General features: G+C 42.1%; 1 protein-coding gene across 1 annotated transcript in view; it reads right to left on the minus strand.

Moving 5' to 3' along the window:
• The window catches only part of LOC121836190 (acetylcholine receptor subunit alpha-type acr-16-like), a 103,312-nt gene extending 82,761 nt beyond the window's left edge, over positions 1 to 20,551 (minus strand). Inside the window, exons 1-2 of the mRNA XM_042291010.1 lie at positions 20,500 to 20,551; positions 16,726 to 16,886 (exon numbers count right to left, since the gene is read on the minus strand). Of these exons, the coding sequence (XP_042146944.1) occupies positions 16,726 to 16,886; positions 20,500 to 20,551 (213 nt within the window). The remainder of the gene's footprint in view (positions 1 to 16,725; positions 16,887 to 20,499) is intronic.
• Positions 20,552 to 25,190: the final 4,639 nt, after the last annotated feature.

A 25,190-nucleotide genomic window follows, 5' to 3' on the forward strand; every position in this document is an offset into this window, starting at 1 on the left:
ATGGGATTGCACAATAAGCACTGCTTTATTCTTTCTGCTCATGAATAGGTACGAAGACGCTTGTTCTGTGTTCAGCACATCACCCGCACACTGGAAAATAAGGAGACGCCAGAGGACAGGTGCCCGATAAAAGCTGGCCGGCATAGGAAAAATTAAAAGAAAAAAACTTTCATAACCCACGTACTTTATACGTTAGGTATTGAATGTTTTCCGCTCGTAAAAATACACGACGGGATCATTTTTATATGGTGACGGGAATATTAGCAATATATAAGCGCCACCAGAATGCGGACGAAACTTGAACACACTCTACATTCTTTTCGACTGCTATTTTGCTTAGAAACATCGCTCCTTTTTAAAGGAGTGCATTGGAAAAGAGGTTTGGGCTTAAATATAGCGAAGATTAACATCATTCATTGGTAAAGAAAAATAGTGTAACTAAAGTGAAACTTCTACAGTTATAATAAAGGTACATACTATTCGGTACGGACCTCAAAAAAGTGCTACAAAAGTAGACTGGTTGCTGTCCGCTTTAGCATCGCAGAAGTCATATAGTCACAAGCGCCAGTTTAAACTCTAGCGTACATTTTAATACCTGTGTGGTTAGACCTAAAGCTAGCTGACTTTTTCTCCACTGTTGAACTGATCAAACACCTGGGCTACAACATAACAAACCTTACTCCCATTTCATCAGAAATCCCACCTTAGAGGCCACTAGCCAGAATCAAAGTTGATCCGGTTCCTACAAATATGCGTTAAATAAGAGATACAAACGGAAGAATCGATGGAATTAAACGCTTAGCAAAAGAAGCCGAGCACTGAAACACAACAATCTATTATACGAACGCCACTTTTAAAAAAGAGAAATGCACGCTAGCAATATGGCCAGAAAGAAATCATGACGCGGGAGTTCCAGCGAGTTTCTAACGCCCCGAACGCTGATGCTAGCCATAGCCTCGGCCATAGCCGAGTTCCTCAAACACGAGAAGGAAGAGGCCATAGTGAGAACGGATAGCCAACAAGCCTGCCGAGTTTTTCTAAACAATGAACTACCCACATACATCTACAACATTCTGCGACGAGACATGCACAAACATCTGCTGCTAAAAATTAGGACCAGATAGGTCCCAGAGCACCAGGGTTTTGATAAGGAAGAGCCGAGCTCATGAGCTCACCCGCGAACCGAATCCGAAACCCCCTCTGGCATGGTCGGCAGTGCAAAAATATGAACCGAAATCGACAAGAAAGTTTACACATAAATATAAAAAAGACGTTCTTGGGGATAGAGAGAAAGCCTCCACTTTTCTACCCCCACCCTCACACACTCATTCAAAAGAAGAAACGTCCCTCATACGTAAAGCGCAAACACACTCTCCACTTACCCCGCACCATATCCATTGCATTAACAATGCTGCAGGTCGACCCGCCTGCTCCCACTGCGGTGTATACCCCTGTAACCAACATACACACTCTGGGACGGCTTTTCAGCCCACCAGAGATTCTATCAGTCGCTCTCCCATCTACCCCACCACCTCATGCCAAGCGGCTGGGAGGAATGGTCCTCCTCCCCTCGAGCCGCCTCGGTGGCTCCGAGGCGAGAGCGCCAGCCTATGGATCCCCAGGTAGCGGGTTCGAATTCCGACCGAGGTGCCCGCAACATGACGGAGGCTTATTGCGGAGAAGGCGCCGTGTAACCGAGCTTTCGGTTGCACGTCAAAAGACCCCCAGGTGGTCGAAATTAATCCTCAGTCCTCCGCTGGGGCGTGCCAGATGCCCGTCGTAGGTTTGGCACGTAAAACCCCCAAATTTGGCTTTTTGACTTGACTCCTCCCCTCGAGAGCTTCAAAAGCTGTGGTGGCTACCCCTCCTTCGTCAGTGGGCGACGGAGCTCCGAACACAGCTACCGAAGGCCTGTACCTGGGCTAAGAGCCGAGGAGCATCTTCGATCTAAATAAAAGTTTTCTCTTTCTTTCTCTTTTTCCACTACACTCGTCGAACTGGTCCGAAAGTAAGAGCGAAACGTCGGACGCCGGCGTTCGCATTCTACCGGGTTCAGTGGGTGCAGTGGAGACAAATACTACCTTTGGCTTCACTATGGTGCCTGTAACGAGTCTCCAACTGGTGCGCGTACTGCGTCCAAACAAGTGGTCCCTCGATTTCCGCCTTATGACGTCAGAGAAGTGGCATGCTGTCGCCAGTCGCGATCCTGGTGGTGTCCCAGCAGCTGTGGTGCACGTGGCAGGCTGCATGTCGCTCTCCAGTGTGGCAGTCCACGACATTCGAAAGCAGGGCCATGCGACTTGAGTTACGTTATTTGTAACCACTTCGGGACAACCTTTGATCTATGGGAGGGATAGGCTACTAAACAGAACAATGGGAGACGGCCTCCAGACACCATACCTCCTCTGCACGCGTCGAGCGGCTTCGAATGTCAAAGCCGAACGACGTACGTCGGTGTTCTGCGATGTCCAACGCACAAACACCCTTGTTTGCCTACTTTCTTGTCCCTATGTTTTTCTTTGCGCTTACCTACGTGTTCCGAGTCCTAGCGCATCCGATGAGTGCAGTGAAGACAAAAACACCGAGTTCTAGGTCCACCCACTAATTATTGGAACCAGAGCTTGGCGTTATGACATCCTCGCGCGCTCTCATCTCCTCCCCTTCCTCAGTTCTTCGGCGTATACCACCTAGAAGACTAGGCCTGCGCGTGATGTCATCGCTAGGGATTCCCCGAAGCGGCAAACACGCATAGGTTGGGTGAGGGTTAAGCCAAGCCAAAACAAGCTGCGTACGAAAATAGCGGGTTCCAGCCTTCGTGAACGCGACCTCTACAGTGTCCTCGCGACCGGGATTTTAAAACGGGACGACAATGCCCTCTCCCGCGAGGTGCATTACAAGAAGTGTTTGAAGATCCAACAAGTGAGCGGCAGTCACCGGCACCTTAAAGGTCGAACCGCATGGTTGCGTTTTTGACGCGCTTCATCGGTGTCCGTGTCTCTCTACGTTGACACGCCCCTAGCACGAGAAAGGGCGAGCAACGCAATGGTGACCCGCACCCGCCCACGTATGTCGGGTGTTGCGCAGTGTCACTATAGAACGACCAGGCGTGAAACCTCAGAGAGCCGGCGGCAACCCCCTGGTTACGGTGTATTGGTGCTCCACAAAAAGGTAATTTAGAGCTCATAAACCTTTTGTTTTGATTTAAATTACTGAAAATTAACTACCAATTCCGAAACAGTCGTGAACCTTCCTCCACCTGCTGCGAGGAGACTGACTCGAGTGTTCCAGAGGGCGGGCTTGGCTACACTTTAGCCACGCGCGACTCTGGTTAGTCTCTGTCTGGCAGGCCACTTCCGGAGTCGACGCCGAGATCTGTCCTAGAGAGACTATGGCGCCTCGCGCGCAACGCATTGTTGTGGGTTACCGCGTGCGACGCGCCCCGACGAAGAGGGACGCCGACGCGGAAGAGACGCGTGAAAAAATGCCTTATGTGGTTGGGGCTTACAGCTCCGGTTGGACGAAGACTTTTCTGCGAAGGTAAGTATGGGTCCGCCTCTTCCCGAGGCGACGGGAGTGTTCTATCAGACCCGACTGGTCGACCGCTCAGTCATTATTGTAATGTTTAAGCGAATATACATTATACGTTTTCTCAAGACCAAAAAACTATTTGTTTTCTTAAGTTAAAGCATTTTGTGCGTGGAATGTTATTGGATCTTCGTGGCGCTACACGTGAGAGATGCTTGGGTGTTTAGTTGCGTCGGAGAAACGCTATTCTAAATCTCCCTATTTAAACCACTTTCCATCGTCAGACTGGCTCATTATAAAACTTACATGTTTGATAATCCGAACACTCGACTCGCGTTAAGTCACCGCATTTTACCTTCGTTTGCTGAAATGCAAGCAGGCAACACATAATTTATTTATCCTGTGCGGCTTCTATGCTATTTCATCGAACGGCTCCAAAGTTACTCCAATTGGGTTGTTCTTTCCCCCACTTTTCTTGACGGGCCGGACACGTGTGAGCAAAACCTCATTAAACCTAAACGAGGGAGTCTCATTGACTGTCCCCGTCGTTCATGGGTTGTAATTACCGTGTTAGGCGTTCACTCACCGCCAGCATGTCAGAAGAAGAAGAACGCTCGAACACTTGGTTTAACATGCCCGCGTTAAAAGTTGGTCCGTGCGAGGTGCGGAATCGACCCGTTAATTGCGTTAATTAAGCCAATATAGTGAATGCACCACATTGCCGATCAAGCTCACCAAATAGCTATTTTCATTAGCCGAACCTAGGTTTCTTAGGTTTCAACAATGCCATTCCCGAGAAGATACAATACAAATCAAATTCTTGTTAAAGTCTCCTTAAATTCTCTTTAAACAGGTTACCTCATTTAAGCTAGACACGGCCTCTATTTCTAAACAATATTGAGTGGTAACTTAGCTTAACAGGTCTAAGTTACATTCACGTCGCAATTTAATTAGGTCTGTAGAAGTGTTGAAAGGAGGGCCCGTTGGAATTGATGTATTATGTATAAAAAGTACCCACAATGCTAGAAAAAAAAATTAAAACTTACAGCACAGACAAACACTTGTCTTTCCCGTGTGCTATTATATTTGTATAATGTTTTTTATCTTTTTTTTCACGGTATTCATACATAAATAATTATATCTGTGTGGTTGCTTTGTGAATTCTGACGTGGCCCGAGGTTGAGAAGCTTAATTTTGCTTCTGCATTAGATTTACATTGGCGAGATCGGTCGGCCTTTATTTTACTAGACTCTGTGTAAAGTGTTTTCTTTCTTTGCGTTTAATTCCTTCCAACGTTATCCTAAAATTTCAAAGATACTTTTATTAACGTATGATCTATAACTTATCCTTATACATTAATGAATTATTTTTAGTTCGGTTATCATCCCGTTCTGACACTTATCACTTTAACTAGAAGGCCTGTCTCGTGCAGGCAGTTAATACCTGAATACATAAATTTTAACCAGTGCAGAGGATAACGAACTGATATTTCGCGAAAATTACTTGAACTACACAAAAGCATCGGCACTTATGGGCGTTCACATAGCTAAACTATGTTCGCTACTGTTAATATTATAATTTAAATTTAAGCTAAGCGGCGTTTGAAAAGCTCACAAAATTTCGTGGACAATATAGCGAGAAGTGCTCCAAATTAGATTGCCATTGAAGGTTATTTCAAATGCCGTGTCGTTGAATGATGGCGTCCAGGTTCTTAATTACCCATTTTCGTCTGATCGCTCACATTAGTTTAACTATATACACTCTTGGTGGTTTCACGTTTATTAACATTAAAATAACACTAAATAAGATAATAACACATAAAATAACACTAAATAACATAATAACACATAAAATAACACTAAACAACATAATGACACATAAAATAACACTAAATAACATAATAACACATAAAATAACACGCCTCTCACCCAATGCTTGCCTATGGACATTATTGGAAAACAGGTTAGAGGGATCATAAAAAATGTATTCAAGTTTTACGAAATGCTTCTAGTGCAGAGAGAAGTATAGACAAACGTAAACACCATATTCTAAAAAACGATAATCTTTTTTTTTTAAATTTTAACCTGAGAACGTTAGTTCCTACTTTATTGCAATGCGTCCGCGGTTAACAAAAACTGGTACTTCCAAACCCAAGACACAATATTTGAACGCTGTTCAAGTAGCAAGCACACATAGTGTGCCATCGCTATGCTCGTGGTCAAGTTGGCCCCGTGCCTGAAGCCGGTATCCGACTTCAGGCACGGGGCTAATCAATGGAGGGACGAATATTACCGAACTTCAACACTGTCAAAAATACAACATGCACACAGTTCACTGCAAATCTATGCGCGTTGCTGTGATGAACATTGGAGGCGCGAATGGGAGACAGAACACGGAACAAGAGACTTGCTGCTTGTGAGAGACACATGCAGGAGAAGGTGGTTCTACTTTCTCTTTTTTCTTTGTATTATCAGCTGCTGCACAGAGCGAAATTATAACACGCGTATTACATAATATTTAAGTAGAAAATTAAGCTACAAGGTATTTAGAAAAAGCGAGAAAGTCCGTTTCCTAGTCTCTCAAATGGCCACGATTTTTACTTGCACGTTTCCTGCCCTGTACGGAAAGGTGGCTTCTTCTCATAAAGACCCTTTATGCGGCAGAGCTTCTCTCTCAGGCCAGAGGAACCGACTAATGGTGGGCGGTTTCATTTCCATTCGTGAAGGACAAAAAAAGGTTCCCATTTCAAAAACTTTTTATTAGAATATACAAGGTGTCACAAAAAAACATTTACACGGTTTTTTTTCCGTAAAAATAAACTAGGCATCGCCTAACGCTCATTCTCCGCCCAAAGGTAGCGCTAGAGGTCACAACCAGATCTTAAAGTTTCAGCCCGATAAGATACCTTATTTAAAAGTCATGCGCGATTTTCTAAAAAATTCAATGTGAAAATGGCGGCCGACAGAGTTTTCGAATGCATGGGGCTCTATGGCACCAGAACCTGAAAACGGGCAAAAAGGGGCTCCATTTTCCCTTTGAAATTTTCAGAAAATCACTTGTAACTTTTGATTAAGTTATCGAATCGGGCTGAAACTTTGGCATCTGATTGTGACTTCTAGAGCTGTCTTCGGACGGAGAATGAGCGTTCGGCGACGCCTATCTTAGTTTTGCGGTAAAAAAAAACTGCAATTTTTTTTTTGTGACACTGTATATGCTGGGCCAATCCTTCACTAGCAAGAATCTTTTAAGCCGTTTTTCCGTCATATGTTTGTTTTTAGTGTTTTACTTCTAAAGGACCAAATGCGAATTTTGTAATCTGGGTGATCATCACAGTATGCGTTTTTGGGAGCTTCTCCGGGCTCAAATATCTCCTCCCCCCCCCCCCCCCCCCCCCAAAAGAAAATGCTTTTTACATGGCGTTCTAAATTACGTTAGACTCGCAAGATGTTTATAATAAAAAACTCGCGTTATTCATTTTTATAAAAACTTCAAAACTTGTCTTCTTTGACGATAATTTACCAGGTTTGGATGAAGATAACGTTTGTAGCTTTCAATAATATGACATAAATTATAGATCAACTGCAACCTTGAATAAATACCTATTCAACAAGCGCACTGTTATATTATTCCATAAAAGTTAAATTACAAAAAAAAAGCCACTGAATTCAAGAGGAAACCGCAAAAATACAAATTTCATCAAGTTTCGCAGAAAATCGATTTGCAAAATATGAAGAACTTTTGGTATGGTCAGAAAAATCCTATAAAAGACGTAATATGTGGTTTGGATACACAAATCAGTACAATAAGAAATACGTTATTTTTTCAGTTCTATTTAAAGATGTTAAGTTGTGTCATAAATACTGTAAGCGACTTATTTTTCGCGGGCTCTATATTTCGCGATTTAGTTCAAAGCCGAAAGTTTTGTATAATTCGCGGGCTCTAAAAGTTGCGACGAGGTGGAATCTCAATATAAATTCTAACGGTTTTACATTTACCGGAATCGTTCGCGAGACCTAGTTTTCGCAAATTGTACGCGATTCGCGATATTCGCGAAACTTAGGCCAGTGCGAAAATTAGTTTGTTTACAGTATGTGTTTTTCCAGATTGTTAAATATTTGTTGGCCCTTACTTATGTGTTGCTTGGCTTTAACTTAATAAAAATTAAGCTTGTTATGCATAATATATGAAGGTGTACATAAACGTATTCGGCCTGTTTATTTAAAAAAATAAAGCAATGGCAAGTACAAAAACATTTCCCTAGATTGAATAAGTAACAGTTTATAAATATTACCTCATGAAAGTGCAATCTGGGATACTGTGGCACTAGAGACGAAAACACACTACGTTATTACACATGCACCGAGAGGCCTAACACAAAAGTTCGTGTTTCGAGCTGGCGCCTCGCCAAGCAGATTAGGCCTACTGCTCGTTTAGATCCTTAATCTTCATTTCTTCTTAAAAAAAAAAAAAACTTGCATTAACTATGTGGGAATACAGTGTTCTCCAAACGTAACACTGTCATGAGATGGTCCGGTTTGGTCACTTTTCGTGTTATTTCTGGATTATACCGGTCCAACTACGTCGTGTCGTTTTGATTTCCGACCACAACCTAGCATAGTGAAAACATTCCAGCTGCTTTAGTGATCAATTTAGCTTTGAGTAACCGGTAACATAATCATAATTGGGTAACGGACTGTAGGCGTTAAGTTTGAAGCCCACTGCACATACAAATGCATGATATCTAATGACAAGGACGTTCGTTGTGACCATAAAGCGACGTTAAAAGATGTTAAATGCTCACTATTCAGGCTTAGCAAATCGTTTTAGCATAACGTTTAGGGACCATGCAAATTCCGAGTTTTGGACCACGAGTCGCGTACCGAATGATTTATCGATACAACTAAAAACCTTTTTTTTTCATTTTTGTGTCGCAGCAGTGGGCCAGTTTTGTTGCATCACATTTTGTAGGAATAATTCAAGGCTTCATGACCGACCATCTGGACCAAGTCATCAGTATGTCGCGTTGTTTCAAGTTCTGTAGAGCGGCGGTAGTTCAAAGAGGCTTGATGCTTCAGTGGTCACCACACGCCGCGACACGCACCTGGCATTCCCCAACAGCCGTCACAACACATATGGCCCACTACCTCCACGCCAAGAAAAATAAACGTAACGGTGTAAGTCTTGTCCAAAGCATTCGGTCATGACACTTATGACTGAAATCTCAAAGCAGGAACCGGTTTCTCAATGCTATAGTAAATAACTAGCTATGCATCGAAATAAATGCTGTAATCCGCATTAACGACGCTTTCCGGTTACATTAAAAGTTCTCGTGAACTTGCGTTGCCATATATTTTATGTACTTGTCTGTAATTCCCCATGGCCTATGCAAGCTTTTTTCTTTTTTTTTTTAGATCAAAAACAAACACGAATATCAGTAGGCTTACACAACCCTACCTTCCTACAAGGCTTAAAGGGCGAGGAAACGCGAGAGTTGGAAAAGGCTAATATTTCGTGCTAGGGCTGTCGATCGACACATCGAAAATATTTTGTTTCCCCCAGGGACTCCGTCATTCTGCATAAAGCTTTTTAAGGGAAGTATCTTTGAGCTCCTTATTCTGATATTATGATCGAGAAAATTCATTTAATTGTTTTTATAATTCTCAACGTTCAATAAAGTTTATATTTGTAGGAAAACGGATATAATAAACACAACATTCCATCTGCGCATCAGCTATACTTTGCTTGGTTGTATGTTAATTTGAAACCAACGAATACTCTTTCGAAATGCCAATAATTAATTATTTATTAAGGAAAGAACGACGATGACCAAGCTTCGATTCTCGAAATAGAAATTGAAACATTTCACTTTTTTTTTTAAATCTAGGGATCTATGTTTACAACCATATATCCCATCTGATATAAATTTTAGGATTTTGACCAGTGGTTATCAAGCATGAGGGTGTCGGGTTCCCCTTGGGCACTTGACAAAGTAATGGGGATTCCATGTCTGTGGGTGAAGGAGGCGGGGAGAGAGTATAAAATAAAACAACTAATTACATATTGAGGTATTTAGCGCACAAGGTAGAGAGAAGGACAGGACAGAAATGAGCGCTACTCACAACTACGTTTACTGATAAGAAGGGAAGAGAAAGGAGGACAGAAAAGAGTAGCGTTCTTTTCTGTCCTGTCCTTCTCTCTACCTTCTGAGCTAAATACCTCAATATGTTAGACTACCAGCTAGCCCAAATGTCAACTTAACTAATTACAGTGTGAAAAAGGACATGATTTACTGTTACAGACAGGAAAAGTAAGCAGAATCAAGTAAAAGGATGAATGTATGGATATGGTAATGCTGTACCCCTTCTAAAATGAGGCTCTACCCTTTATAAAGAATGAATCGCAAATTGCCCTACAATTGTTTTGCGATGTGAAACGGCCTTGGTTTAGCGCTAATAACCTCCATGTTTTTTTTCTTGAGCTGCGGCTCCAGGTCTCTCTTTTCCTCTTCATCCCAGTGACTCCAGTCCCTCCTGTCCACCCCATTGACTTGTTGACAATGTGACTTTCCACATCGGGGTGGCCTTTGTCCACACAGTAGGGGGAATGACGGGTAGCGGCTAAACTAAATTGATGTGCAGGTCACGTGACGTCGAATTTTCCGCTAAATTTAGCGGAGAAACCGAATTCGTGCATAGGTCACGTGACACGAATTCATGCGACATAATTTTCCCAACTAAATTTAGCTCGGAAACTGAATTTGCGTTCAGGTCACGTGGTCTTGTCTCGTGATGTAAATTTTTTCGCTAAATTTAGCGGGGAAGCTACTAATTTTGTGCATAGGTCGCGTAACGTGAAGCCAAGTGACGTCCTTTTCGAGGCTAATTTGAGCGGAGAAACTCCCGGTTACGCTTCGTGAGGCTTCACTTCACCTCAAAACATCGCCGATAAAGACTGCACGGTAAAAGAAACTTTTTTTTTTCAGGAAAAGATGGGGGTAAGGAAGGGGGGGGGGGGGGGAGTTAAGGGTCCAGGCGAGGGCTTTGCAGACCCCAAAGGTACCCCCCCCCCCCCGCCCTGCGGTTCCGCGGCGCCCCGTTTGCAAACCACTGATTTAAACCATACAGAGGGCTCTTCGCGCGAAGAAAGCGAATTTGTTAAAAGTGCCTTTTTGAGAAAAAAGGATGCTGAAATATGATGTTTTTTTTTTAAGTTCTCTCTTACATTCAATGGCGATTCTTGCCAAATATCTTTATTTGACGACAGCGGTATTGTGCATGTTGAATATGTATTTGTTTAAGCTTTCATTTTATATACATATAACTTAGGTGCTACAATTGAAAGTTATGAAACTTATCATCATCCACATCTGACAAATCATCGTCAATGAAGTGAGGTTTTGAATTTCTTAACAAAAAAAAAAAAACGCAACAAAATATTTTATGAATGTCTTGCACTCTCAATGAAGTTCAAAAATCGACTTAAAATATATATATATATTCGTTGTTCGGAAGGCATATAAGCCTGGCGAAGCTTCCCCCGTATGCGTCCTAGTAACGAATTTGCACAGCTACATATACTTATTTTTTAAAGTTTCTGAGACAGGAGCCATTTTTTTCCTGCATGATATAGATAGGGTTCGGAGTTTTTTTATTTAAACCAGTAAAAACGGATAAAAGAACGCCGATTTCATTTTCGGAAATTCGGTTTTAACCTACAAGGGTCTGTTTGTTTGTCCGTTTGGCGTTTTCGGTTTAAGCCGATAAAACGATTAAAGTACGTCGAATTCATTTTCTAAAATTCGGTGTCAATCGAAAAAGGCCCCTTTGACCTTCCAGTCGTACCGCAGAGCCGTGGCGAAAAAGCTAAATGGCAGTGTCAATCGAAACATTTCCGAATGTGTGGGATACACTGATGCCATCACGACGTTATGGTTTAATGTGCACATGATCGATCGGAACGTTAAGTCCGAAATTCCCCATGACTTCGCCATCTATGAGCCTGTTTTCAAACTCGTTGCAAGGGAGACTAACTTAGTGCAAGCTCTGCAGCCAGAGTTTAGTGAGTACACGAAACATGTTGCGCTTCAAAATGTCGCACCGTGTCTTTTTTGGCGGTCAGATTTGGTTGCTTGACCGATTTCGGCTCAGGCAGCGCTTTCCTCAGCCTGCCAGTGTCCAGTGTTATGCTAGAAGCTCAGGGTCCTATTAAGAGCAAAGGAAGAGTGCGGATCAACAAGAACTTGGGAAAGTACATGTGTGTTTACTATATTATGATCACGTAATCCTGATGTACTGAAGGTTAAGTTCCATGTTTTTTGGGGCATAGGTTTCATATCTGGCTTGTCCGTACTTCTGTGTGCTTTTCTTGTTTCTTGTACAGTTGCCACATTTGACAAAAGTGTCCGTTTCTTTTTCAATATATCTGTGCCGTTATTTTTTGAGTGATCACGAATATGAGAGCTACAAGGATCATGTGATCCGGTGTCTGTTGGTGTTTATTTCATATTCGACGTAAAAAGAATACACCGAAAAAAAAATGAATTGTACAAAAGCACCAAAAAAAGTACGCCGAATTTCGAAAAAATAAAAACGGAAAACGCGGAACCCTAGTTATCGAATAGAATTTGCCCTGGTATTGTTACACTGACAGCTTGAACAACGCGGATTAAATTAGTAAATGCCAGTAACTGACTTAACTAACTAACTTTTTTTTTTCATCCTTGACATGGCCGTAGCTGGCAGTTTGTTCCCGGAAATAGGTTTTGTTTTTCTCGAACACTATTGTTCAGGGTTTTTAAAAGCCTTCGTTAAAACACCCGGCGTAATCATAAAACATTTCCCCGGGGGTAGCCATATTTGAGCGCTCCGAAACGCATCTTACGTAATAAACATTGCGAGAACTCGTTAACGCCGAAATATCGCGATATTGACAGTTCCCATCTGTCCTAACCAGTCTGTGTCATTTGTTTTGTTTACTTCTGTATATTTGTCCGATGGAACGCTACAACAACCAAGGGCATGTTCATAGCGTTGAGACGCTCGCCGCGAGTTCTTTGCAGTGATTCTCTGATAATCCACGAGGTGGCAATTAGGTCGCTGGAAATCGCTGCTAATCAGTCGAGTGGAAGCATGTCGTGCTCCGCCGCATCGATCAAATTGACTGGAAACTAGGGGAGAGCCGCGTTGCTTAGAGCTTGGCGATGCTCGCGTTCAAGCTAAGTCTACCGACGTCGAGCGATGCCGCATTACGAAAGGGCTGGCGTTTCGTAACAGGTCGGGAAGAATTTACGGTGATATGAACATAATATGTCTGGCGGAGTCGAAACATGAACATGTTAGAGCAGAAGCTGTTTTTGAAATGCTCGCCTCTGCTTTTAATGAACTCCCAGGGTGGAATAAGCGCCCGCTCTGTCCTGGAAAATTAACCTGAATATAAAAAAGGTCTCAATTGTCTTAGCATCAATTTAGTTTGCTTTGTTAAGACATGGCTCTCAACAAGTATTTGTGCTGCATCTGATTAAATCATCTGCGTAGCGGGAGATGTAGTCCCGTTGTTGGCTATTGTAATTTACCTCTTCTTTTAATGACACACTATGGAAGGAATGTTTTCTTTTTAATAACATTTTTAGGGCGCAGCTATTAGGCGCCCGTTTCCGGCGTAAGCGCCGTCGCCGTTGCCGTCGGCGTAACCGCTCGTTGCATTATGGGACCTCTTCCATAATGACGTCATACGTGACGTCACGTGTGACGTCACGAGGGTCACGAGTGACGTCACCTTCCTGACGTCACACGGCGTCTAAATTTGGCGGAAAAATTTTCCGCTAAATTTAGCGAGGAACTTTTCCCGCTTAATTTAGCGGAAAATGTTTCCACTAGGTTTGCCGGGGAAATTTTTCCACCACATTTAGCGGAAAATTTTTTAGCCAAACTTAGTGGGGAAAATTAGCGCCAAATTTAGCAAGAACATTTACCTCTAAATTTAGCAAGAAAATTTTTCCGCTAAATGTCGCGAAAATATTGCCCACCAAAAAATGGCGGAAAGATTTTGTTGCTAAATTGGGGAGAGGGGGGGAATTTTTTTGCTAAGTATGGCGGGAAAATTTCCCCGGTGAATTTTTCCAACATATTTAGCAGAAACAATTGCCCGCCAAATTAAGCGGGCAATTTTTTTTAATAAATTTAGCGGGGAAATTTTTTTTGACACATTTAGCGGGGATAACTTGCCTGGAAATCGTCCCAGAATTTCCCCGTGAATTCAACCCGTACCCTTTCCTCCTCCTCCTCAAGAGCTGTGCTCTAATTCGGCATTACAGAGAATCGTAAACGTCTTTCATTTTTTTTAAGTTTTATTAGCCGTTCAAACCTAATTTGTTGCACGACCTGTAAGTATAAGTCAGATAATATGTCTATCTTAAAGTAAGTAGCTCAAGGGTAGAACAAAGCTATTGGAAAAAAAAATATATGAATGTAATTTTGAAAGATATTGTCATTTGATGCCGACGACTATGGCAGGAAACGTCCTCATATGTGTTGAATTTACGCACGCAAAAAGTGCTCTCACCAAATCATTTTACCTCGAACAACGCTGGAGAAAGTGTTTATGCATTGTTGCTGCTACCCTTTTCATGTCTTGTAGCTATAAAAAATTAAAAAAAAAAAAACACTGCCTCCACCAGCTACTCTTGACATTTTACGCCACGATATATCGTTATATTTAAGTAGGGTGGTGATTTGGGCCAGTTCATCTTGTCGTGATATTTGTTTTCGGCTCATAAACAACATTCTGTAAACACACAAATACCCAGTCTTGTACACGTTACTAAAAAGAAGTAATCGATTACAATTACTATTGCTCTTGGCTAAAAAGTATTCGATTAATTACTTGATTACTCGACAGCAAAAGTAATTGGACATTACTTAAAGAAGTAATCGTTACTTTTCCGATTACTTTATTGTGTGAAGACACATCTTTAGCGCTCATAACAATGAACTACTTTCAACCTATATTTCACATTTGCACACAAGTATTGAAGAAAAACTGGCTCCCTCTTCGTGGTCGTTGCACCTTCACAGTGCGGACACAAGCATAGAATTTGTTTGAAGACGTTTAATGATTTGGGCGTTCGCCTGTGTGTGTGTGTGGGGGGGGGGGGGGGAGCGGAGGGGGTTCTAGATACTGTTAAGCTTGAGCAAGGGTTGTTGCTCAAAGTTTGCGTCACTCATTTTATTATTCACATCTGGATGAACTCGCATGTTATACAAAAGAGCAGCAGCTCCAGGATTAGAAACGGACCATGTGAAGTATCCATTAGCGGAAGAGATCGCCCCGACCACTTCTCTACTCGACACATTGCTTGTCACAAAGACCACGTAGGGGAATTGGGGAAATATTTCAACTGCCTTTGTTATATTTTGCATCCGCTTTACGCATTCTTCGGTTCTGGTTCTCCTACGGGCTGCGAGTAGGTGCCCTAAGCAAAATTTTTCTTTCATTTTTTTTTTATTTCTGTGTGTGTGTGCGTGAGGGCGCTAGTTTGAACGAAGGACTCACAGAGCTACATTCTGCTTCCTCAAACTTCGCCCTGAATGGCCTATGTCACGCACTGTGGCCTGCCTGGGGCTTCCCACTCCCCACTCCCAGCTCGAAAAAAAAAAACAAAAAAAAAATGGACATTCCACAGAAACTGTACATAGAAAGAGATTGACCTCGCTTCCTACAGCTCCGCAAAAATCTTTCTTTTTTCCGTCCGAGAAACAAAAGCAAATTTTTTTTTTTTGTCATTTTATTAAAAAAAAAAAAGGCGTGTGCCCGGGGCGGAGAGGCGGGGGGGGGGCGTGGACAAATTGTAACCATTACAAGTAATTTTATTACTTCAAAAAGTAATCAGATTAATGTTGTGATAACTGCCTAATAAAAGTAATCCACTGATTACAAAATTACTGCAAAAAGTAATCGATTACAAGTAATTTGATTGCTTGTAATGCGTACGGTACAAGTCTGCAAATACCTGACGCTTGCTATTTTTTGGTTAACAAACCGTCAGCAAAACGTAACCATTTCTTGGTGGATGTGGTATAAGGTATGAATTATGGTAGAAAATATGCTGTTGTGCATCTTTCAAAATATTGAATATAATAAATACATAATTGTACACTTTTGTGAACTTGTTTATAGTGAGCGCTTGCACGTGTGTACGATCGAAACGCATTTCAAAGAGTCCAGAGCCAGTTTCATCTCCTGGATCGCTTTTTGGCGCTCAGTTCTTTTTATTTTTAATTCACTACATTTGCGCTACATTCATATATTAGTTCACGGAGGCAAACATTAGGAAAGAGGGTGCAAACCGATAGGTGATATAGCCAGTGCTTGACGTATCATAACCTAGGATAGCAGTAACGCAGCATGTAATAAATAAAGATCTGCCACGTAAATAGAAAATAAAACAAAGAGGGAGATTTCATCATAAGCTCTTCACTTCCCTTGTTTACTCGGTTTATTTGTTGCCAAATAAACAAGGAAAATCTAATTCACACCGATGACTTAAAAATAAGATATTATCTTAACGTGATACTCCAGCCTGGATTACATGTCATTCGTCTCTTCCGCTAAAATCCTCCATCAAATTGCGACCAGTTTGGCGCTTGTAGGATCCGTTTTAAAACACAAACAATGTATTGCATTAGAAACAATTTAGAGTCGTAAAAAAGTTGTCTAAAGTGTAAATATGAAGGTATTGCGCAAAAGACGTCTAATGTATGAAGTTTGTTTTGTTTTTTTAGTTTTTGCAAGTGAATAGTACTCAAGACAATGCACACTCGCGGCTGTTTTTAACGAATTTAGATTGCTAGCTAAACTTCGTTGAACATTCATCGTCACGCGCAACTCAGGCCACAAGTGCAACAATACAGCTTTGCGAAAGTGTCGACTTAAACAACCAATCGATCAGCAAACGCACAACCCAGAGTTATACCTCTGCTAGAGTGTCTCAGCAAACTATCTGCAAAAATATGAAGCACTGTGCAGTGCCTAGCAAACTTCAGATAGCTTCGCACCACAGCCGCAAGCGATCACAGGAGATGTGCAGGATCGGGACTCCTTTTACAAAGACCGTGAGCTCCGGCTGAGGGCCGGGTACAAAGCCTCTCACGAGGAGGCGGCGTCTATATTCGTCGCAACCAGCACGTTGGTTGTTCCACTTACTACGTCGATAATCTGCTGCAAGGTGAGACCGAAGCTGAGGATGAGCGGCTCGGACTCGTTGAAGACCGGGCGCTCGAGCGTGTTGTAGTTGGCCAGAAGATCGCCGAGGAGCCGGCGTTCGTGGGCACCTTGCTCCGTATCTATAAAACAAGAGAGGACAAACAGAGGGTCATATATACATATCCAGAGTATGATGCAGATCAGCAAATTATAATCCAAACTGTAAAAAAAAACGGCGTTTGAGTTTTTTTAGTTTTTCTATTTTATTTCCCCTTTGTCCAACAATCGTTATGGGGGAGTGGCTGGCCCGTCGCACAATTTTTCAGTTATACTTCGTTCGACAAACCGACGAGATGCTATCAGAGGAAATATATGGTGTCACTTTGTTTTTGCATTTGATACCTAAAACACGCTACGATAGGAGATCTCCACTTGTTTTCGTTAATTCTGGTATACCATTAGTGTTTCTCATATATATCAATGATTTGCCATGTTCCATTTCCTTTTTGCATTAGTTTATTTGCTGATTATTGTCTTATTTACGGAGAAGTTGCTAACACTTTGGATACTCAGAATTTACACGAAGATATTAACGCATTCTCTAACTTGTGGGACCAGTAAGGGATAAAACTTAACACGACTAAATGCAAAGCCATCAGAGTATATGGTGTCAATCTAATATTCCTCCATCTTATTTTCTTGAAAACATCACCTTACCTTCCTTGTCTTTATAAAAATACTTTGGTGTTCATATATCTCCAGATATCTCCTAATTGATACATGTTGATGACACAGCACGCTAACCGCATGCTGTGTTATTTTAAACGAAATTTATTTTTTGCTCCTTTTTCTCTGGAAGTAACTCTGTATAAAACACTTGTTCGCAATAAATTACAATTTGCTTCTGCTATCTGGAAGCGTGGTCATTACAAACTAAATAATAATCTAGAATCAGCATAAAAGCGTTTTGCTTGTTTTATTCTTAACACATATCATCAAACCACCAGTATAAGCTCTTTGAATGCCACTCTATCAAGGCCTAATCTTGCTTTACGCCCCAAAAACAGCTCGCTTGTGTTTCTTTCATAACATATGCCATACTAATCTATTACTTCAAGATCGATTGCTGAAACATCCGTTTTTTTATTCTTCACGGTTGGATCATCTATATTAGATAGGCATTCCAAAATAAAGCACAAATAGATTTCAAGGGTCGCTTCTCCCAATAAGTTCTGTGGACTAAAACCATCTTCCCACACCGATAGCCACAATTGCCATTTGTCATCTATTTTAAACTGCCGTAAATATTATAAACCGTTCCGACTGATTATCAAAGTGTACTGACCCCCACTCCGTTCTGTAATTTTGAAGGCCAGAGAGAATTTAAAATAAAATATAAATAAATTTTATATATATATATATAACTGAGAAAAAAGCCCTAATGAAAACAGCAACAACGGACGATTTAATCTTCGACGTTTCGGTCGGAGTCCGGCCTTCGTCTTCCTGATGAAGGCCGGACTCCGGCCGAAACATCGAAGATTAAATCGTCCGTTGTTGCTGTTTTCACTAAGGGTTTTTCTTCTCAGTTATATATATATATATATATATATATCTTTAGAAAAGGGAAACGAGTCAAGCAACATAAAAAGGTTTGCTTTAAAGGGTCACTCCGGTATATTTTCTCAATTTTAGGACTAAGACTCTTTTCAGTGAAGTAAGTTCCCCAGAATTACGAGTTGCCTAATTTTGTTTTATGCCTCGTGTAGTTTTGTAGACTTCTTATCTCAAAGTTTTGTTTTGAGCGTCTACGGCGAAACCGAAACTTTCGCCTCGAGCATGGTGGTAGCCCTTGTGATCAGCTGTATGGCCATCGCGTGATGTAAAGCTGGTACCTTGGTACAGTAAAACGTACGACTGGCTTAGTCGGAAGAGCAGTTTTGATCAGTCAGGTAATATGCTATTATTGTTTTACTGGTTTGCTTCGTATATGTATAACGTCTGTAACAAGTAATACACGTTCCTAAAGTTGCCGGCCAATGCGAGTTCAATGAACGCAGGCTCAGCGCAGGGTCAGAACAAGCCCCACTTACCGTCTGAAAAGAACTACGATCTTTGCGGTGCGCCATGCACGTTTCAAAAGCGTTATCGAAAATAATCGCAATCTCCCGCGCGGCAGGAAGAGACTATACCTTGTCTCATCCTACGATAGAGTGAAGGCCAAAGCCACGGGCTGCCAGGTCCAATCACGTTCCACTCTATACTATGACGCGCTTAACATTGATTAGGGGTAGACGAAAAATACTCGAATCCAAAAACGCCGCATCAGTTCTATAGCTTCGACGCTGCAAAGAGCCAATACATCGTGGCTTTCTTTACGATGTAAAATTGTTGAGTCACTCAGTGCTCTTCCATTTGATCCACAGTCCACCCGTCCTCTTAGCAGTGATCCGAGACGGGGGCACCGATACGTGCATCAAAACGAAATACCGCACAATTTCTAAGTGGCTCGTGATTGGATCTGGCGGTCCGTAGCTTTTGCCTTTAGTCCATCGTAGGGTAAGACGAAATATAAACTATGGCCGCCAGTGGATGCCACCTTCGGCACCATGAAGCTTGAGCGAGCGGGGAGTTAATAATCTTTGTTCGCGATCGCTGAGGAGCACTTACAAACGGCGGTCCAGAAAGCCGGGGTAACACTGCTTATGCATCATTCAAAGACAGTCTGTATACAGATTTGAACGCGAGTCACTGAGAGATCCGTGCTTCGAATGCCGCATGGCAATGATTTCAAGGAGAAAACTTGGCACGCGGCATTCGAACCGCGGATATTGCGGTGACTCGTGTTTGCAGACTGTTTTCTTCTATTATGCAGGAGCAGTGTGACCCCGACTTACGGCATAACATAACAAGTAGAAATCGTTTGATGGGACGGTTGAAAACACAGCAGAAATACACGGCGAAAGAAATGGCAGTACAAACACATAACCTCCTTCAGTACGATCATGACATCGGGGCACAAGGTTGCTTGAAAAAAGCGAACCCGCTGAATGCCCGCTGACAAGCTAGCACTACCATTTTTAATATCGGTTTTAGAGTGGGTCGCGGCTTCCGATTAGCGTAGTATTTTGGCAGTGCTCTTATTTAAATTCCGTAAATTGATATTCTTCGCTTAGTTTAGTTCGACTTTTGATCAGGGTGAGTCTTTGAAGAGAAGCCGAAAACGTTAATGAAGAAAACGAGTTAGAGGTGAATGCTAGAGTAGTTTTGTCCCGTTAATATGAATATCACGTTCGTTTTAACCGAAGATGTACCTAAATCCGAGATGACACGAAAAACTTCTCACCAATCCTGGATATTTTGGCCGTCAAGCTCGTGTCCTTTGGGTGGACTACACGTGCAATATACCTTTTGCTGAATAACCTTCAAAAAGAATGTCGGGAACGTAGGTGCACGCGCTGCGTACGCTGGCGTCTTTACCTCTAACTGTTAGAAAGCAAAAATCTAAAACAACTGGCACTTCGCACGCGTGTTCCACGGACGCTTAATATTTGTGATTTACTTTTTTTCTTTTTTTTCTTTGTATAGGGTAGGAGAGCACGTGCAGCGCGTGTACCTACGTTCCGAACATTCTCTTGGATGCTTGGGTAATTTAGCAAATGTAAAGCTTGTCAGGTATATTCCACACACAGACACCAGTCGTGACATATTTTTTTACCTTTTTGAAAATAGCAGGAGTGTGCATGCATAGCTTTAATATGCACTGAAGGTACGTGAGAGCGGAGATTTTGAAAACTCCTTTTATGGCGTAACGCTCCTGGAACATGGGGCTTCAGTGCTACATTAAAAATGATTTTCTGCGACTTCCGTGCTCAATATTGAAAAATAGAAATCTCAATATTCATAATCCTGGAGGCCAAATGAATCCCATTTCATTATTTTTACTCAAATAGAGAACCGCTTCAGTTTCCCTTTTGGTACGAGTGAAGAAAGTGTTGTAACTGGCTACAATAGGTATGGAGAGAAGGAAATCCAGAAGCCCAAAGCGTGTTCGTAAGATTTTATACAACAAATCAAACCTCAAGAGCATTTTCCAAAGTCGCTTGAGAACTTTGGGTATTGTACATATGCAAACAACGAAACGATAAAAATGTTCCTTTTGAACGCCATCGTCGCCGTTTATTTTTTATTATTTTTCTTGGGTTTCTGCTTTTTTGGTCATTGACAGACATTTTTTTTATTTACACGCTGATGCAATACAAAACTTTCAACTGTAAGGTTACAAACCTTTTGTAAGAAAACAGTGACGCGAGACAATGACAATTCGTTTTAATACTGATTCATTTATGAAACAACTTGCTAAGCTTATAAAACAACTAGGTCTTATTACAACGGGCTTTCTAATATTGTAATTTTCAATGCATAACTTAGTACGAGATATGTTTATTTCGGTTGTCGGAAAATAAATAAACGGAACTGAAACTGTGTCGCGCGATGCACTTATCAAAATTACTAACGCTGGTGCTTCCCTGTCGTTCTTGCCATCAATAATTAACACAAGTGACCACAAAATTGTCTGTCTGAATGATTTGCGATCAACTAAAGCGATGTGTACACTAGCGTGAGTCAAACCATGAAAACATGCTAATGCGTGTTTGAAAAATGTGTCTTGCGTATATCCCCAATCAACCACCACTAGAGCAACGTGAATAACATCAAATGTCTCATCCGCCAAACACACCCACACACACACACACACCAGATAAATAAAAAGATAATACAAGGGCGTGTCGGACGACCGAATAATTCTAGCATACTGTAATGATTACACCTCACGCTTGCGAGCACTCGGTGGTCTCAGGTACCTGCGTCTTTTCCGCGCCTTTCGCAACAAGCCTACATACAAGCTGGCATACTATCCGTGAACAAGACGCAAAAGCACGGCTTTAGGTACCTGAGCCTCACGTAGACACGCTTCTTATGTTACCTCCCCAACGGGCTGGCCGTTGCCAGCCTCTCCAAGCAGCGGGGCCTCCGCCAGAGTTGTTCCGCACGACCGCTCAGTTGCCCCGGAGAATCTTACCTTCTCTCCGTTGGACGCCGCCTGACCTATCCACCGTTTTTGTCCCCCCGGTTCACGAAATACACATCCTCCAACCCCGAACATCCCATTCTCCCGTTTTTCTTGTATCTCCTTTTCCTCGTCGTTTTTATTTGCTCAATATTGTTATTATTCGCTCATTGTCTGACCTCCGCCACGCCCGAATCCTTTGCGCTAGTAAGTTTTCCAAAGCTTCTCGGGCATTTGCTGACACGCTTCATCATGCCGGGCAGACTTGCTTATTTTCCTCCTCACTCATTCGCTTACACCTTTTCCTATACTCCGTTCAACCCTCAGATGACAGTATGGTCGAAGCTACGTGTTCGTTGGGCAGGCGTCCATCTTTGGCCAAGCGAACTTGCTCCGGCTCATACCCATGGGCGGAGAGGACGGGCTCAGGTAATGAAAGGGACGCGGTCGATTGTTTCGACGAGCGCCTAGCTTCCACCGCACTGCCTGCTTAGGGTTGAAAAGAGCATATTCATTCTTTCTCCTCCTCTCCCGCAGGGGGAAGGGGACCTTTGAGCACGAGCGATTGCACGTTCGAGCTTTTGCGTGAATGAAGAACGCTGCGGCTTTTGTGGGAGACGGGGGAGAACTACGTGAATGCGGGCTTGACTGATTTTACGGTCTCGCTGGCGCTCCTTCCCCGCCGGTTTTCGAATAGGGAGCTCTTCTATGGGCATTCATGCGTCTTGATCGCAAAACAGGAATAAGAAGCGTGTGTGCTGGCGGTGGGGGTGGAGGAGTGGCACTGGTATGGATATTGTAAGCGTACATATGGTCCCGCGTATTTATTGTATATTATTAATTTATGCTGTTTCTTTTCTTTCTTTCTTTTTATTGAGTCAGATGTGATTGTTATTATTCAAGTACTTTTTGCTCTTTAAATTCACGCCATTGGTATGGAAATAATTAGCCGATTTGTGGGCATGCGAACGGAGCTTCGACGAATAAAACACATAAAAATTAATCAGCGGTACTCGAGTCGGACGCTCAGCATTAATTAATTGTCGTGAACTTTCTTAACATTATAACACTTTAAATATTAGAACTGCCTCAATCAGCACACCTTGTTGTACTAGGGCGATTTGTACATTCCCTCATTTTGTGGCTCAAAGGATTACGTGATTTCTATCTTAGTGATTTCAAACTGCGAAAACGTTCTCTCGACACTCTCACTCAATATCAAAAGAACCTTCCAATATTAGATCGCGTGGGCCCGCGCTGATACGGTGAATCTAGCGATTACTAGATTAACCAAATAGGCGGAGTCATGTGGTGAATCTAGGCTAGAGTAGCTGTATATGCTAGCTGCACACGTTAGAGTAACTGTATACGCTCCTCAAGCGAATCATGCGGACTTACTCTAGTGAGGCCGTGCGCTGCTATGGTCTTTTTCGTTTTGTTGAGCACTGTACGTTGGAGGAGGCAAGTTCGGAGACTGGGTCGCGTCCATCACCTGACATATATCTGCCTTACGAAACAAATGACTAATCATGAATGTCGTGCTAAAGTCATTTTAAATTAATAATTGCGACGACTCCTACTTTTGACGGGGGGAGTTTTTTACGGAAAGGAAGTGTAACCCTATTCACAGAGTATTAAGAATTAAAGTTCCCTAACACGTTAACAGGTCGACGTGGTCGTTGCTGTTTGGTGAAGCATGTCACACATAATTGGTCAGACGAGATCTTGCGAGAATAATTTAACTGGAAGTTCCGGCTCAATGCCATCGTGACTCTTTCTGTTCTACAAGCATAAGAAAAAAAATTATTTTCGTTCCTCCCTCTGGCAACGCTGGATATTGGCTTTAACCATAGAGAAGCCAAGTCAGTAAGCGTACCGAACGAAAAAAGTATATAATAGAGTCGGCACGTGTACCTCTGAATCACGAACATTTCAAATGGCATTTATGCCAAATGCCTTTAGACCAGAAGTGACACGACCCGCAATCAAGACTCTATGCGTCACTGTTTCTGCAATTCTTCAAAGATTTTAACTATAAATGTCATTTTTAATGCCCATGAGGCGCGAAATTTATATACCTGTTTTACGGTGGGCATCCCAAAGGCCAATTGAACGAAGATATTCATAGAATCTGGAGACCATCTTGCGGTTTTTACTCTCCGCGTACCCCTACTCTGTGCACTAATTCAGTGAAAGCGTTATGCCCGAAACACAATTGAAATGCCCTGGAAACAAAGGTATAAGTGTACAAATTACACTTAGTAGTTGAGGTAGCAATTTCATCTTATAAGCAAGCTATGTTTTTTTTTTTTGTGTGTGTGTTTGTAGAAGTCGATATAGAAAGTATGTTGTTTGTTAGATTTTAATTCAAAATTACTTTGCGATTTCTTTGACTAGCGTATAGTGGTAAATGTTTCGAATGCAAAGATAAAACAAGAAGTCGTCATTGTCTGTTATTTCTTTATTTTTTTTATCACTTTACCCGATTTTTTGAAAAGTGGTATTGCTCTGTGGTTTTCATATCTATCTGATAATCATTAAAAAAAGTTTAAACATTTTAGTTTAACGTAGCGTGCACAGACTAGAACACTTGCTGTGTTTCAAGACCAATAAAATTGAAACAGCTCTGTTTTTGTTTTTGTTTTTCTCAATCGGCAGCGGAGCGTTTGTTGTATCTCCTGTCTTCACAAAATTGTATGAAGGCGAAGAACGTGCGCCGAAGCCGGATTTTCAGGAAACTTCTTTGCCAGAAGCAAAACTTCGACAAAGGTCTGCAAAATTGTATTCCTTCTGACTTTTTTTTGTTGTTCTGCTGGCCACCCAAAAAAAGAGAACAAGATATTTCACCACCGCTTGTGCTCAACCCGCCAGATACACGGAAATAGTTTCTTGTTCGGTATAAAGAGGGGTCAACAAAGACTGCTGATTTGAGTCAACAGCTTGGCGATAGCGCTTTTTGAGTGCAGAAAGAGTAGAAAAAGTAACAGGGAAGAGCTCGAGAGAAACAGGCTTTCGGTTTCCGGAATTTGCAGCGGCCTCGAATAGAGGCATCACAGATACGGCATCTTCGCGAGGAGAAACTTTCTTATTTGTTCAGAGTGAAAGTATTTAGAGGGCTTCACAAATTCAGTCCGACTGATTTTAAAGGTTCTAGATTCGAGCCAAGAGGGTTAGGTCTTGTCAAAGTGAGGTCCCAGAACAAGTTGATGCCAGGTTAATAGGGACACCTTCAATTTGCATACCCCGCTGTATACCGTATTTACTCGTGTAATAGCCGCACATTTTATGAAGAAAGCCCTTGTGTCTGATTTCCCGCAAAGCAGATATGCAGCCAATCATCGCGTTGCGCATAAATAACACAGCGAATAATCAGATCGAAAACACGATTCTCCAT

The sequence above is a fragment of the Ixodes scapularis genome, unplaced genomic scaffold (genome assembly GCF_016920785.2).
Source record: "Ixodes scapularis isolate PalLabHiFi unplaced genomic scaffold, ASM1692078v2 PGA_scaffold1__304_contigs__length_218370807, whole genome shotgun sequence".
Lineage (NCBI taxonomy): Eukaryota > Metazoa > Arthropoda > Arachnida > Ixodida > Ixodidae > Ixodes > Ixodes scapularis.